The following is a 17,894-nucleotide window of genomic DNA, read 5'->3' as shown; positions in this document are numbered from 1 at the left end:
CAGGATTATCATATGATTAGTCTTTAATGTGTAATGCACAGACATTCAGGGTGTGTATGTCTACTAATGAGACAATATGATGTGCATCAATGTTGGAAAGAATACGTACATTTAAAGCAGCAAATAATGTAATACAGTTACAATTTAGAGCTAAGTAATGTGATGAACCAAGGCAGTCATTAACCTATGTTTACAAAAATGCAAGCTAAAAGTAGAGGAAAAGCTGATAACAGAAAAAATGGCAAAAATAATGCATATAGCATGTATTAGTGTATCTCGTGCTACTGGTTTGTATGATTATGATTCCATTATTTTTGCATACAGGTACACTGTACTTACTGATATTTTGCTAAGTTTCTTATATTCAGTACGATTTTGCTTTTTAAGTAAAAAAAAAAAAATGTCAGCGGTATAACAAAATATCTTATATGTGGCTTCAAAGTTACCTTTCTGCACTTGGTCCTTAATATGATCTCACATGTCTTCATGCTATCTTTTGTCAGTAAAAAGAGGCCAGATTTATATTGCTCCCTGGCACAGGGACAGAAAGCAATTTCCCTGCTCAGGTATCAGCCTCCATCACTCATCCTTTTTATCCCCCCTCCCTCTGTATGTATGGTCTGTCCATTAGCTCCTCGCCGGTGCTCCTTTTGGCACTACACGCAGCAAAACCATCCCAAAGGACCAAATCGCCTCAGCTCAGGACCTTGACACCATCTGGTCACTTGGGGCAAGACTTTTACACGATTACCTTTTATAGATTGTCTGAATTTTTAAGTACAGTATTCAACTTTGGACTACTTAGAGGTCACATTTTTCTCCATTTTTAGGGTTACCTGCAGTATTCTGTGCTTTTCTATGGGTATTACGGAAATGTGCGTAAGATTGGCAGTGCTGGCTACCGCCTGCCTCTGGCCTACTTTCTTGTTGGGATGGCTGTTTTTGGCTACAGTTTCGTCACTCTCTTAAGAAAGTAATCATTAGAGATTTGCTTGAAATCAATGATGGATTTGATAATAAGTAAGGAATGAAACATGATGAGGTAGTGGTTTTATACAACCCCAATTCCAAAAGAAGGGACATTATGGAAAATATAAATAAAAACAGAATGAGATGATTTGTGAATCATGGAAACCCTATATTTCATGGAAAATAGTATAAAGACAACATATCAAATGTTGAAACTGAGAAATTTTATTGCATGCTCATTTTGAATTTGATGCCAGCAACATGTTAAGCACTGGGACAGTGGCATATTGACTACTGTGTTGCATCACGTCTACTTTTAACACCACTTTGTAAACATTTTGGAACTGAAGAGACCAATTTCTGTAGTTTTGAAAGAGAAATGTTGTCCCATTCTTGCCTGATATATAATTTCAGTTGCTCAACAGTTCGGGGTCTCTTTTGTCATATTTTGCGCTTCATAATGCATCAAATGTTTTCAATGTTAGACAGGTCTGGACTGCAGGCACGCCAGTTTAGCACCCAAAGTCTTTTACGACGGTGTCATGCAGTTGTTATACGTGCAGAGTGCTGTTTGGCATTGTCTTGCTGAAATAAGCAAGGTCTTCCCTTAAAAAGGTGTCATCTATATGGCAGCATGTTGTGCCAAAACCTGTATATATCATTCAGCATTAATGATGCCTTCCCAGATGTGCAAGCTACCCATGTCATGTGCACTAATGCACCCTCATACCATCACAGATGCTGGCTTTTGAACTGTACACTGATAACAAGCTTGATTGTCCCTCTCCTCTTTAACCTGAAGGATATGGCATCCATGAGTTCCAAAAAAGAATTTAACTTTGTCATGCTGCAGGACAGTTTTCCACTTCACCTCAGTCCATCGTAAATGAGCTGAGGCCTAGAGAAGGTGGCCATGTCTCTAGATATTGTTTATATATGGTTTAAACTTGCATTTGTGGTTGCAGTGACAAACTTAGTTCACAGATGATGGTTTTTGGAAGTGTTCCTGACCCCGTGCAGTGATTTTCACAGCAGAATTGTGTCTGTTTTTCATGCAGTGTCACCTGAGGGCCTGAAGATCACAGGCATCCAAACAAAGATTTTCAGCCTTGTCCCTTGCATACAGAGATTGCTCCAGATTCTCTGAATCTTTTAATGATATCATGTACCATAGATGATGTGATCCCCAAATTCTTTGCAATTTTATGTTGAGGAACATTATTCTTAAATTGTTGCACTGTTTGCCCACGCAGCCTTTCACAGACCAGTGAACCCCTCCTCATCTTTACTTCTGAGAGACTCCACCTCTCTGGGATGCTCTTTTAGTACCCAATCATGTTAATGTCCTGTTGCCAATTAACCAAATTATTTTTTTAAACATTACACAGCTTTTCCAGTCTTTTGTTTCCCCAACATTTTTGAAACATGTTGCTGGCACTAAATTCATAATGACCATGTATTTTTCAAAAAACAATAAAATGTCTCAGTTTCAACATTTGATATGTTGTCTTTGTACTATTTGCAATGAAATATAGGGTTTCTATGACTTTCCAATAATTGCATTCTATTTTTATTTACATTTTACTCAGTGTCCCAACTTTTTTTGGAAACGGGGTTCTATTACAGTAATCAATGTTGTGATATGGCCTGGCACAAAGCAGAGTTATTGTAATTTCAAAACAATTACAATCACATTACTAAAATGACATCTTTAAAAAATTATTAATAAATGAAACATTGTCCTTTTAACTATTTATAGTTACATATAGTGCTGTGAAACATCTCAGTTTGTCTTGTGTAATGGCAACCATGCTACAGTAGCTGTGTCTGAAATTGCATATTTACACACTCTTTTAAAGCAAATGAATTTCCATAAGTAAAGAACAAATGTAGTCCAGGAAAAAGACTCAGAATAAAGCGACCCAATAAAGATTTGACCTTTAGTTCTCATGTGTTGTATTTTAAAACTCGTAACAAATCTAGTGGAACATATTGACATTTCAGCATACATAACATGATTGACAACTGTCACAAACAATGTAATTTAGTTGTCAGCCATGCCACACACATGGAATGATCACATATTATTGTAATATGATACTATAAACATTATATCATACTTGGATTAATGTATTTATTTTCTCCAGAATGGCGAAGAACTCACGGTTAAGTCTATCTAGCGCTTCCAGTGAGAACTACACGTTCTGCTGGCGAATCTTCTGTGCCTGGGACTACTTGATCGGCAATCCCGAGGCTGCTGAGAGCAAAGGAGCAGCAATAGTCAATAACATCAGGGTGAGTGTTTGCCATAACCCATGACACAGACATTCTGATCTGCATGATTTGGTTCCCAATGATCCACTGACCTTCTTTTATTACAGCATAATCTACCACGGAATTTTATGTTCTCTCATTCCAGTGATGATTTCCATATGGAGAGCCTGTCAGTATTACTGATTATAGGTGTAAAGTGGTGCACTGGTCTCACTATTTATAATATAACTGCAAAGCAGTGTGCATTGGGCCAAAAGTTAGAAAGCAGCCATAACTAAAGCTCTTGCTGTTAATAGTGACAGTATGATAATTTAGTAGTTTTATTGAAGAAGGTGTGCCCATTGTGCCTGCCAGTTCCAGTGAAACTTTTTTTTTCAAAATGATAAACAAAGAAATATTATATAAGAAACATAAAGGTAGACAGAGCTACAGACAGATCTTGCTTAAGGTAGTGGTAATGGGCTTGACCATACTGTTTGAACGTAGCTGTGCTGACCAGCACAAAAGAGCAAGCGGCATTTTAACTTTCTAAATACAGTATCATTACCATTAATTTTTATTTGTAAAATGTTAAATTTTCCACTTTGTTGTAGACTTATTTAATGATCTTTAATTTTCATTTGCTCTTTCAGTCAAAAACTGCCATTTTGACCACTTTGGCATAAATTTCCCAGTGGCATCTCTAATAAATATAGTTAACCGATACTGATGTTAACTAAGTCAAAAATAAATTCATAGATGTTATTTCACACTCATGAACTCAACACTTTCTTCATTCACCTTGACAGAAAATGAAGGTGATGTGTACAGTATGTGCATCTTTCAAGCAGAAAAATTAATAGGATATAAAAGATTACTAATGTGAGATTGGAGGACATAGGCGGGGCTTCTAGGGTGTCAGTTTAAAAGAAGGCTGCTCTTTTTGCATATTTGCATAACCCCAGTGTTAAAATGTGGAGTTCCTACACAAAATGTGTAAAGATTGGCAGGTCTGGGTAGCTCTACACCCTATCACGATTACTAAATGGAACTATTTACATTAAGTAAACACTCTTATCTAGAGTGACGTACAACATACCCAGAGCAGCCTGGGGAGCAATTGGGGGTTAGGTGCCTTGCTCAAGGGCACTTCAGCCATTCCTGCTGATCCAGGGAATTGAACTAGTGACCTTTTGGCCCCAGAGCTGCTTCTCTAACCATTAGGCCATGGCTTCCCCTATTTACTCACCTGTCGAATATTGCATGTAGATGTGTTTGTTGTGTTGTCTACAATGCATCTCAATTGGTACTAATATGTCCTTCAATGTCTTATTTTGAAGGAGGCCATTGTGGAAGAGCAAGAGAAGAAGAAAGAAACCAGCCTGTGGGTGCTTTTGCCAACTTTTGTTATTTACTGTATCAAATAGCTCCTCAAACCCAATTTCTTTCCCTATGCTAACTGTGGCAAATCTAGATGTGCTGCTTCTTCCCTTCTCATTGAGGGTCACTCGAGTGTTTGTTAATGTTTGCTTTCAAGGAAGGGAAATGATCAGTATCAGTGGATGAATTAGGGTGATAGCGTTGTTCTTAGTGTAGAGTACAGGGCTCTGATTTACTCACACAGTGACTGCAATCGCAGCACAAAACCTTACACTGTATTTTATACACACAGCTTTTACTGCAGCAGATGACTGCTCCTAAATCACCAACAGAGCTGCTCGTATATTCAAGTGGAGAACTCAGCTGTATGCATACACATATACACATCCACACAGATACACTTATAACTACATAGGAATGCATGTGTTTGTCTAACAACCATGCAAATTAATGCACACCTATGGTACTGTGCTGTCCCATTTATTTTATTAGTCCTTTCAAAGTTAGATCCATACATTCCTTGCTGATCAGCAACTGGAGTTTAAGTTCAAAGTTAAAAAAAAAACTGTCCAACTTCTAAAATCCATGTTAATGTTCTAATTATGTTAGCTAATCATATTGTGGAGGAAAAAAAATCAAACATAAAGTCATATATGAAATTGCCATCTGATGGACCCTTTAGGAGATCAATAAGGTGATGCATATGTATAGACAGATGGATGGATGGATGGATAGATAGATAAATTGATGAATGAGTGAATGGATGGTAGAATGAGTGAAGGGAGAGATGGGTGGATAGATGTAAAGATGGATGGACAAATTGTTGGAGAGAGTGATAGGCAATATGTTGGGTGGAATGATGGATGGATGAGTGGATGGATGAATACATGAATAGATAAATGTTTAGATGAACGAATAAATAGATGGATAGATTGCCTATTAATGTGTAGCTAGAAGGGTGGACAGATGAATAAATAGATGGGTGGGTGGTAGGAGGGAAAGGCATCTCTATCTATCTGTCTGTCTGTCTAGAGTGAGTAAGTATATATCCATATATACAGCCAGGTCCATAATTATTTGGACAGTGACACAATTTTCATAATTTTGCCTCTGGACACCACCACAGTGGATTTGAAATCAAGCAATCAAGGTGTGATTGAAGTGTAGACTTTCAGATTTAATTGAGGGGTTTCCATTTTCACAGGCTCAAAAGTAATTGGACAATTGACAATTGGACAAATAAGCAATTTCATGGTCAGGTGTGGGCTGTTTCCTCATTATTTCATGACAAAAAGATAAAAGGTCTTAATTTCAAGCGTTGAATTTGCATTTGGCAGCTGTTATGGGAATTCTCAATACGTATGTGGTCCAAAGAGGTGTTGATGCAAGTGAAGAAGGTCATCATTAAGCTGAAAAAAACAAAAACAAAAAAAAAACCAACAGGCTATTAGAAAAATAGCAGAAACTTCAGAAGTGGCCAAATCAACAAGTTAGTACATTGTTTAAAAGGTAGAATGCTCTGGAATGCTCAGCACTATCAAAAGGCTTGGAAGACCATGGAAGACAACTAAAGTGGATAAAGAAACTCCCCTTCACAGCATCTAGCCAAATCAAGAACACTCTCACTGAGATAGACATTGTCATTGTCAAAGTGATGCCTGCCTTCATGAATGTTAATAAAGAGGGTTTACTTCAAGATACAAACCACTTGTTACACTCAAGAACAGAAAGACCAGATTAGACTTTGATATATGTATGTATATATAAAAGCCTTCCCAGAACAACATTCCTTGGACACTTAAAACCAAGATTAACTTGTACCAGAATGATGGGAAGAGAAGAGTTTGGAGAAGGGAAGGAAGGGCTCATGATCCAAAGCATACCATATGTATCCCAGCTTTGCACTGCATCCCAGCTTTGTAGTAGATTTTGGAATATAACAAATCCAAAAACTAAAGTAAATCTAAGAAAATATTATTTGGTAGCTATTGTTCTCAACATTTCCTTGTTTTGGGAAAAACGTTGTTTTGAAAGATACAGTAGTTACCCGGCTTAAATTTGTATTAGATAGAAAACTTGTCAGGCGGCACGGTGGTGTAGTGGTTAGCGCTGTCGCCTCACAGCAAGAAGGTCCGGGTTCGAGCCCCGTGGCCGGCGAAGGCCTTTCTGTGCTGAGTTTGCATGTTCTCCCTGTGTCCGCGTGGGTTTCCTCCGGGTGCTCTGGTTTCCCCCACAGTCCAAAGACATACAGGTTAGGTTAACTGGTGACTCTAAATTGACCGTAGGTGTGAGTGTGAATGGTTGTCTGTGTCTATGTGTCAGCCCTGTGATGACCTGGCGACTTGTCCAGGGTGTACCCCGCCTTTCGCCCGTAGTCAGCTGGGATAGGCTCCAGCTTGCCTGCGACCCTGGAGAACAGGATAAAGCGGCTACAGATAATGAGATGAGAAAACTTGTCAGAAAGCTCCACTGGGCATTTGGTTAAGCCCAATAATTGCTGAAGTTGAGCTCAAGTGGCTGAAATAGCTGAAGCTGATAACACTCGTTTCTGGTTTAACTTTGCATACAGTAGAGGTCCGAATTGGAGCATGAAACAGATACAGGTAGTGGCCTTGTGTTACATCCCTAGTAGATATACTACATACATCAGTAACAATAAAATAGTAACACATTAAAAGCTTATGTGATTTTGTTCAGAAGTCCAGAATCAGAGTAGATGAATTTTGTACATTGTGAGAGCAACTGTCAGAAATTAGCATTGCTTGATACACCACGATTGGATCAGCCTGTTACTAAAGGTGCTCCTCAAATTGATAGTTACATCATCACTTCAGTTAGTCTTGTTTCGACTCACGTTATGAGTAAGTTTGTTCATCCTGTTAGTCACTGTATAGATCATGGAACAAGCCTAAGTAATTACATCATATTACTATAGAAACCTGATATGCAACAACAATAATGCTATATATTAAAGCAGAGGGTTGGATGAGTTTGATTTTATGTGTATTCATATCAATCTCCATATATTTGTACCCGTTGTATAATTTAGCATGCGATTAAATTTTATTCTGTGACCAACATCCTCATTCTGGGATCAATGAGGGTTAGTATGTAGTGAAGAGGAAACTACTTAATCAAGTATTCTCCTACTTACATAAGCCTGTGCTATGGATTATTTACTTGAAATCTAATTTAAATTTAACTGCCTGTATTAGCGAAGTTCTATCTATGCATACAAATGAGATGGACTTTTTTTTTTCTTTTCCCATACAGAGCGGTTTTGATCAGCTTGAGGATACTGGCCAACATCCTTGTCTTGCTCTCACTGGCAGGCAGCATCTACATCATCTATTTTGTCGTGGATCGCTCACAGAAGCTGGAGCAGCAGAAAGCAGAGCTAACTCTGTGGGAAAAGAATGAGGTCTTACTTAAATTTCATGGTCTTTCTGTTTCAAAGTGAACTGGTAAATTAATGGAGTTACTTATCAGTGCCAAATTTTACTCAAATTTTGCAGGTGGATAGATGTTCATTTTAAGCACTGCAGCAGTCAATATAGGAACTTTACGCAAAGAATATTCAAGTTTCGGTTTAATACAAGGATTTCTCAAACAGCTAAGAAAATGATTTGGCAACGATAGACAATGTATATAATGAACTATGAACATATTCATAACAGGTTATAATGCAATCATAAGGGATTGTAAATATTGTTATGTGTAATCACTTATGAAAAGGCACTACACTTGATAGCAACCAATATTATACATTTTTATAACCAGTGTTTGTAACATATTACAAACAATCATCAGAATGCAAAGATTTTGTGTTTGTGTAACATGTATACGTATATCAGTTTATTTAGAGCTTATTAATAAGATATTACAATTAGGTTATATTATAATGTGTTTCTCAGTAATCTACACTCATATGATAAGCATATACATTTAGTTACTTGTTAAAAGTTTCTTTGGTTGATGATGGTGAACACTACTACGAATTTATTTTGTTAAAAAAAACATCATGCATCATAACCCTTGTTATAAAGTGTAACACATTTTCATAAGTAATTATAACAATGCGTAAAATTGCCATGTAAAATTATTATATGATATGAATGTGTTCATAGGTCATTAAACATATGGATTCCATAGAAAGTCTTACTGCACAACCCTTTATAAATAATATCAACCTGTGCATAATAATTATAAATGTATTATTTATTAACAATTATTAAGAAAGAAAACCATCATAAAAATTTTAAATGTCATCAGTGTTTATATAGTGACTATGTTCAATTATTCCTCATTCCTTCAAGACACTATTAATTATATTTTTATTATGTAATATGGAACTGCTTAACTCCAGATCAAAACCACATAGTGACACATTATCGATGTTTGAAAACTTTAATGTCGAAAATAATAGATTACAAAAAAACATAGCTGTTTTATTCTAAAATATCCCAAAAAGACAAGGACATAGAAGGTAGTACACAGCAATTCCTCAGTGTTGAATTAACACTTTCAGAGTTAATTTGGGTCCAACTGGACCTATATAAACACTCTGGGTGTTAATTCAACACTGGGGATTTTGCTGTGTACTTAAAAAATTCACTTATTTTATAATTATTCATAGTACATTGTTAGTTATAAAGGTTGTGCATGGTATTATAATGAAAAGTTGCAACTCATATTTATAAATGATCAAGGGATTATTTAAAGCACATTATTAGAGCTGTATAAGGCATTATAATGGTTTATAAGAGTTTATTAGATGCTTACAAGCAATTATAAGCAGTTATAATAATTTCTTTGTCATATAATGCATTGTGATATTTTTCTCTTAGACATTTCAAAGTTACATTAGTAAACTTATAGATAAACTTGAGCATTCTATAAAAAAGCACCACCTCAAAATATGTTTGAGTGGTAATTAATATTTGCATGATTAACAGCGAAGTAAATTGAATAAGGACCTTCTTGTGTATATTATATTACAGCATGTACTCTCTTTGTGTTAGGTGAGTGTAGTGGTTTCCCTCATTACTATGATCGCTCCCTCTGCCTTTGAGCTGGTGGCCCAGTTGGAGATGTACCATCCAAGAACCAGCCTTCGTTTCCAACTTGCCAGGTCTGATATGACTAAGATGTGCAAAAGGTTTTTTTTTTTAAAAATGTTAAGGTTGTGGCTCAGCTTTTCTGATTTTCAAATTTGGGTTTGATTTGATCAGGGTGCTGGTGTTGTATCTTGGAAACCTCTATAGTCTGATAATCGCCCTGTTGGACAAAGTGAATAGCATGAGCTCTAATGTAAGTGACTTTTCTGAATTATCCTCTATGGAATTATAATTCTTCAACATACAAAAGCTTTACATAAGTCCAGCATACTTTACTTTACTTTACTTTATTTTTCAGGACAGTGCACATTAATGAACATATATACATACATGTAAATGTGCCAGATTTTAGCACAAGTGCTAATTTCCATCTGTTGTCCAACATAGGCAGGTTAGATGTATGTTAAACACAAACAGAGTAGTAATAAGAACAAGTAATAAGAGTATATAAAAGCAATGGAAAGGTAGTAATAAAAGCAGAAACTAAAAGAACAGAGACACAGGGAATAAGCAAACATATACAGACCAGAGACAAAAGAAATTAGCAGATATACACACTTATATAAATACATATACAGACCAGAGACAATAAAAATTAGCAGACATGCACACTTAATAAGAAGGGGGGGGGGGGGAGAAAAAAAGAGAAAGAGAGGACAACAATCAAAGGTGTGTACATATTTGTTGATCTCTGATCCACATTTTGACCTGACACTTAAAAGTGGGAAAAGAGGGACACTCTCTGATTTGCACAGGTATGGAGTTCCATAAGGCACTACCTTTTATAGATAATGCAGTCTGACTAAAAGCCGTTTTCCTAAATGGAACCACCACGTCTTTATTGACCGCTGCTTAAAGACAGATACTAAACTTACAAAAGGAACCTTTAGTAAGGAAGGAACCCTAATGACAAAGGAAAAGTACAGTTTGGTAGCATTTCTGAAAGTGCAAGGTGGAAATCCATATCAGCAGGCAAAAGGCATAATAACACACGCTATGGTCAATAAACAGGCAAGCAAGGCAATGCAGCCAAAACAGAAGCAGAGTCATAAATAAATGGGACACTAAATTGGGTAATTAGGAAACTGATATTTGGCAAAACCTTGCAAAGACTATCTGTAAGTGTAGCGGTATACTGTGTAGAGTATAGAGTATAATCAGTGGGTACGGGATGACATTTTTTGGTAGATTATTAATTTGTGGTGGCTTCTGGATGGGTGGCTGATCTGTGAATGGCAATAAAAATAATCCAGTATTTTAAAAAATAAACAAATTAGATCAATTTCAAGAAGAAGAAAAGGAAGAAGCCGCCTTTATGTGTCACATTTACACTCAAGCACAGAGAAATTTGTCCTCTGCATTTAACCCATCTGAAGCAGTGAACACACACCTACACACACACATACACACAAGTGAGCAGTGAGCACATACACATACCCAGAGCAGTGGGCAGCTATGGTACAGCACCCAGGGAGCAGTTGGGGGTTAGGTGCCTTGCTCAAGGGCACTTCAGCCCAAGGCCGCCCCATGTTAACCTAACTGCATGTCTTTGGACTGCGGGGGAAACCAGAGCACCCGGAGGAAACCCACACAGACACGGGGAGAACATGCAAACTCCACACAGAAAGGCCCCCATCGGCCACTGGGCTCAAACCCAGAACCTTCTTGCTGTGAGGCAACGGTGCTAACCACTACACCACCCTGCCACCCTAAATTTCCTAATTAAGACATTTTTAACAAATCTGTTTTTCTTATTTTGTTTGTTTTTTCATAAATTATCTTTTATTATAATTATGTCAGGAATTATGTGGGTAGTTGAGGTGGATGCAAGTGCAAGTTTTTCATTAAATTTCCCAGTGAAACACAAATAAATAACCAAAACAAGACTATAAGCATGAACATGGATTCTAGACAGAAAACAAGGAACATACCATAACATAGGTGGCACACAACAAAAGCCAGATATTGAGTACTATACAAGACATGGCTTATATCACACACACACACATCACATTATCTCTAGCCGCTTTATCCTTCTACAGGGTCGCAGGCAAGCTGGAGCCTATCCCAGCTGACTACGGGCGAAAGGCGGGGTACACCCTGGACAAGTCGCCAGGTCATCACAGGGCTGACACATAGACACAGACAACCATTCACACTCACATTCACACCTACGGTCAATTTAGAGTCACCAGTTAACCTAACCTGCATGTCTTTGGACTGTGGGGGAAACCGGAGCACCCGGAGGAAACCCACACAGACACGGGGAGAACATGCAAACTCCACACAGAAAGGCCCCCATCGGCCACTGGGCTCAAACCCAGAACCTTCTTGCTGTGAGGCAACGGTGCTAACCACTACACCACCCTGCCACCCTAAATTTCCTAATTAAGACATTTTTAACAAATCTGTTTTTCTTATTTTGTTTGTTTTTTCATAAATTATCTTTTATTATAATTATGTCAGGAATTATGTGGGTAGTTGAGGTGGATGCAAGTGCAAGTTTTTCATTAAATTTCCCAGTGAAACACAAATAAATAACCAAAACAAGACTATAAGCATGAACATGGATTCTAGACAGAAAACAAGGAACATACCATAACATAGGTGGCACACAACAAAAGCCAGATATTGAGTACTATACAAGACATGGCTTATATACTAGTGCTAATTAGACAACAATGTGATTCAGGTACTCATGGCCTTGTGACGTGGTGCGTGTCGTGATCATGTCACGTGCTGTGATTGATGAGTAGTGCAGTCCAGCGTCATTATCGACACTGCCATGACAAATTAGTTGTACACTGTGTTGTGGGTTTTTTAATCATTATTACTTTCCACCTGATGTAGTCATTTTACCTTATACCAGAAATCGATTAAAATCCTAGTTTCTTTTAAATTATATGAGACATAGCTATTTATGATATACAGTATATGACATACTGTATATTCAGATGAAGTGTTGGCACCATAATTTTTAAATGTGTTGGTTCCAAAACACACCACATACATACAAGGAATGACCCAAATAACATGATTGGGCTCCTGTATTTAATTACATTTTTTGTCTCAGATTCCAGGCAACTGGTCTGACTCCACATCTTATCTGGCCACCATTTCCCAGCCTGCAGAGACCAACCTGTCCACCATTGTCCCAGAGATCACTGAAGGGAGGAATGGCACTTTCACCATGGCTGTAATGGATGTGAACCATACCACCATCAGTGTCAAGCAGAGTGTCATATCTGGACCATCAGCACCAGTCCTAACTGGAATGAACCAGTCCATACTATATGAATACAATGGTAAAACCCAGCAGGATCAGTGCTGGGAGACATATGTTGGGCAGGTAAGGTTTAAGAACTGATGAAAGTGTGCCCACATGTTTAGAGCCTAACATAGAAAGCTCTATAACTGAAAAAGTTGTCATTTTTAATACATGCATGTGTATTAAGCATATTAAAGGGGCTGGCTCACCCTTCCCAGAAAACTATGTACCAAGTAGTGAGTTGCCATTTTCGCATCCATGGATATTCCAGTGTTTGAAAAACAATCTGCAACAATCCCACAACATCCTAAGTCCATCCACCCATTATCTGTAGCCGCTTATCCTGTACAGGGTCGCAGGCAAGCTGGAGCCTATCCCAGCTGACTATGGGCAAAAGGCGGGGTACACCCTGGACAAGTCACCAGGTCATCGCAGGGCTAACACACACAGTGCGTTTACATGCACATAGAGAAAATCGAATTTCTGCCGTAGCTCGACTGAAATCGAAGTTCTAAATGCCATGGAAACACCTTAGCTCGGCTGAAATCGAACCGAACTGGATTTCTCGTAATCGAGCTACGCGACCTAGATTATGCGATTGTAGCCGAGCTACTTAGTGCATGTAAACCCTATCGAGCTACGTAGTCGAGCTACTTACTTCAGCACTGCCCCTTCCGGAAGTGACATGTGACGAGACCACAAGCGGGAAACACAACAGCCTCGGTCGGCATGACAACAGTAGTAGTAGCGAGCAGCAGAAGAGAACACGGAACTGATAACTTTGTTTATACTCTTGAATAGCTCTTCTTCATGACGACAACCGGAAGTGTACCAACACGATGGGGCGTGTAGCGCCACGTGTGGCTCGGGTGCACAATGTACCTCACACAATAGCTCGATTTCCTTGTGTGCATGTAGGATTGGATTTCTCTGGCACCCCTGCTGGGACCCTTAGCTCGATTACCGACAGTAGCTCGATTTGGATGTGCATGTAAACGCACTGACAGAGACAAACAACCATTCACACTCACATCTATGGTCAATTTAGAGCCACCAGTTAGCCTTTGGACTGTGAGGGAAACCAGAGCACCCAGAAGAAACCCATGCAGACATGGGGAGAACATGCAAACTCCACACAGAAAGACCCTCGTCGGCCGCTGGGCTTGAACCCAGAACCTTCTTGCTGTGAGGCAACAGTGCTAACCACTACACCACCATGCTGCCACAGCCTAAGTCATAGATCATCTCATTATCTCTAGCCACTTTATCCTGTTCTACAGGGTCGCAGGCAAGCTGGAGCCTATCCCAGCTGACTACGGGCGAAAGGCAGAGTACATCCTGGACAAGTTGCCAGGTCATCACAGGGCTGACACATAGGCTACATCCACACGACAACGGCAACGAGATGTTATTTAAAAATATATCGCGTCCAAATGGGCAACAATCAGTAAAATATCAGGTCCATATGGCAATGCAACGCTTGCTGAAAACGATGCAATACACATGCCACACCTCTAGGGGCGCTGTAAGACGGTCCCTTCGGAGACACCAGAACAATAGAAGAAGTAAGGACACATGTGCATAAACTATTATGCGTGAGACTTCATATTAGCCACAAAGTCAGGAAAATCTGTTTGTAAAATTACATTATAATGACCAAATACAATGAAAAGTATTTTTCCAGTCTCACCTGTGAAAGGTAATCCCATGTGATCTCGTTTGGACGGCAAACCTGTTGGTACAGTTAAACGCAGCTAATCTTTATTCTCCGCTTTGACCTCTCCAAAATGGCGGCGAGGATGACGTATGATTCTACGCGGAAGGCGGCGTCTTTAATGGTCCGGAATAAATTGAATGATACACGTTGATGGATTAATTTGTTGTTTCTCACCTGTGAAAGGTAATCCCATATGATCTCGTTTGGACGGTAAACCTGTTGGTACAGTTAAACGCAGCACATGAATCTTTATTCTCCGCTTTGACCTATCCAATATGGCGACGAGGATGACGTATGATTCTACGCGGAAGGCGGCGTCTTTAATGGTCCAGAATAAATTGAATGATACACGTTGATGGATTAATTTCTTCTACTCCCTTTTTGAGGAATGTATTGTAGGACTTAAACCCACATCTGAAGAGGTGAGATCGCTCCTTTTTTTTCCCCTATTTTTGCTGGCGGGATTGACTCTGCCCTAAGGGCAGAGTCTCTCTCTCTCTCACTTTGCACCATTACACAATAAATATTCACAGTGAAAATATTTTGTAAGCGCGTTTCATGAACCAAGTTATAGGATTTGTTGACAACTCGCATCGAGTTCGTTACACTTCTACCCGGCGTGAAGCACTCACAGTCATGTGGTTGTGACGTCATCTTAAACAAATCCATTATACTCATCCAGATGACTTCACAACGGCAACGTTGCCAGATCTTTCCACTCTGGAACCCGTTCTCAAAAAGATTGCGTTTTGGGCACCCAAAACGCCGGTGCCGTGTGGACGCCAGGCCTAAACGATAAGCAATTGTATCGGAGTCACCTGAATCCGTTGCCGTGTGGACAGGGCCATAGACACAGACAACCATTCCCACTCACATTCACACCTACGGTCAATTTAGAGTCACCAGTTAACCTAACCTGCATGTCTTTGGACTGTGGGGGAAACCGGAGGAAACCCATGCGGACACGGGGAGAACATGCAAACTCCGCACAGAAAGGCCCTCGCCGGCCACGGGGCTCGAACCCGGACCTTCTTGCTGTGAGGCGACAGAGCTAACCACTACACCACCATGCTGCCACAGCCTAAATTATAGATCATAAATTTTAATATGAAATTGAAGATATATTGTCAAAGTAATTACATTTTAAATTGTTTTGACCAATCCATTCCATTTTTGTACGGTTATTCCACTGTAATAGACTAGAGCCTACCTTGGCTGTCTTCCAAATGGCCATGATGGAAAGAAAATGTCAGGTATATTCTACTCAAAACTTACATGTATGACACATAGATGAGGAAAATATTTTAGATGGATTTTGAAGGGATCACTAAAAGTGAATTTACAGAGGTTTGGCTGCACAGAAAGCTAGCAGAGTAGCAGTCACATGATTTCAAAACAAAAACAATGAACTGGATTCGGAGAAGGGTGACTCAGCACCTTTAAGAAGAGGTTTAACTCACCAAAACAGATGCAGAGCTGGTACTATTTAAATCAAAAGTAATATTTTTATTTATTTAATTAGTATTAATTTTACTTAAAATTATACTATGTTGTCCTTTAAAGAGATATTTCTTTTAGTACACCATAAAAAAACAAAGGTCAAAGATTAACATCTTTACAAAACATCCTTGCCCAATTCATGCTACAAACAAGGTAGATGATAATACAGTAGGACGCTAGAATAAACTATGTCAGAATTATAAATATTGCTAGTGAAGTCATTCCATTGCGTCAACGTTGGATGCTAATGTTAGCCCAACATAATTTTGTCCATTGGACCAATATTGGGCCACCATGGCCAACAGACTTTCCAGACACCTTGCTATTCTTGGGTCAGTGTTGACAGGGTTGTTATAAAAAAAAAAGTGTGCTTTTTCTAACTTTATTAACTTAAATTTGGCAGGGTTGTTATGAGAACTGTTCCTTGGCAACTTCTGGGCAAGTGTTGGGTGAACTTTTGCGGTTTGTTATGAAAAGTGTGTCTGCCAACATCACTCCAATGTTGGCAAAATGTTGTATATGGAGGGCCAAAATAGATAGAGGGCCATAACCACCCAAAATAGACACCGGGCCAACATTAGTTTACTACCTGGGTCAACATTAATTTAATTCCATTTGTTATGGATTCACTTTTTATGAACCCACAGTTTTTAAATACTCTAGTGAAGCACCGAAGCTACGTAACAAGCACTTATCAGCTCCTCTCGTAGATAAGTTTTTAAGCTAACCAATGTCATCAATTTGCTCAAGAGCTACCATAAACATGGCATGAATGCTGACAGAGGAAGAAAAATGAAAATGTAATGTCCTGTCGTAATTGTTTTCCTCTGGATCGCAATGAAATGACTATGGATTGAAAACATGGATGCATTAATTGAATTATAGAGCCAGACAGTTACTTAATGAAACTATCAGTAAGCAGAGACAGCGCACATCAATCCTCCATGATGCAATCCATAGAGCTGATTTAATATTCTTCCTCGAGGAGCTCATCTAAGACGCCTCTGGAGGAGTCGTGTTACACAAAAGGACGACAGAACCCAGCTAGGTAGAGTAAATGTGCGTCCTGTTTATTTCATTTCCAGGAAATGTTGAAGCTCTCAATCATTGACATGATCTTCACCGTGGCTAGCATTTTGTTGATCGATTTTATCCGGGGTCTGGTGGTTCGATATCTGAGTGACTGCTGCTGCTGGGATCTGGAGAGCAAATTTGTAAGAGTAATTTTATTTAAAATGTTACTTGCTATAACTTGTTTATTGTTAAAATCTAAATAATTATTTTGTTCTCAAGTTATTTTGTTTTGTTTTGTTTTTTGCATATCAAATAAACTTCATGTACACTTCTGTCACAGCCTGAATATGGAGAATTCAAGATAGCTGAAAATGTCCTACATCTAATATACAACCAGGGAATGATATGGTATGTAAGAGTAATAATGAACTTAACATTTGTTATGAAAGGCCATTCTGGACAACTGTCAACTCAGAAGTCTTCCCCATGATTTTGCTTGCATGTACTGAACTAGACAGAGAGATACAAGGTATTTATATTGTTTTACTCAAACTCAAAATGAAATATTCTAATATTTTGAGATAAGCCATAATCATCAAAATTAAAACAAAAAAGCCTTGAATTATTTCACTGTACATGTAATGAATATAGAATACTAGCAGGTTACCCGGCATTG

The 17,894-nt window shown here is 38.6% G+C and overlaps 1 protein-coding gene across 1 annotated transcript in view; it reads left to right on the top strand.

Annotated features, from left to right (window-relative positions):
* Nucleotides 1–17,894, top strand: part of LOC132898990 (transmembrane channel-like protein 3) — a 45,283-nt gene that overhangs the window by 9,495 nt on the left and 17,894 nt on the right. The window contains exons 6-15 of the mRNA XM_060940650.1: nt 632–730; nt 831–973; nt 3,117–3,264; nt 4,563–4,606; nt 7,876–8,023; nt 9,624–9,733; nt 9,834–9,912; nt 12,793–13,068; nt 17,290–17,418; nt 17,559–17,626. Of these exons, the coding sequence (XP_060796633.1) occupies nt 632–730; nt 831–973; nt 3,117–3,264; nt 4,563–4,606; nt 7,876–8,023; nt 9,624–9,733; nt 9,834–9,912; nt 12,793–13,068; nt 17,290–17,418; nt 17,559–17,626 (1,244 nt within the window). The remainder of the gene's footprint in view (nt 1–631; nt 731–830; nt 974–3,116; nt 3,265–4,562; nt 4,607–7,875; nt 8,024–9,623; nt 9,734–9,833; nt 9,913–12,792; nt 13,069–17,289; nt 17,419–17,558; nt 17,627–17,894) is intronic.

The sequence above is a fragment of the Neoarius graeffei genome, chromosome 15, assembly GCF_027579695.1.
Source record: "Neoarius graeffei isolate fNeoGra1 chromosome 15, fNeoGra1.pri, whole genome shotgun sequence".
Taxonomy (NCBI): Eukaryota; Metazoa; Chordata; class Actinopteri; order Siluriformes; family Ariidae; genus Neoarius; species Neoarius graeffei.
Note: the sequence above shows the minus strand (reverse complement) of the source record. Positions and strands in the feature narration are given on the sequence as shown.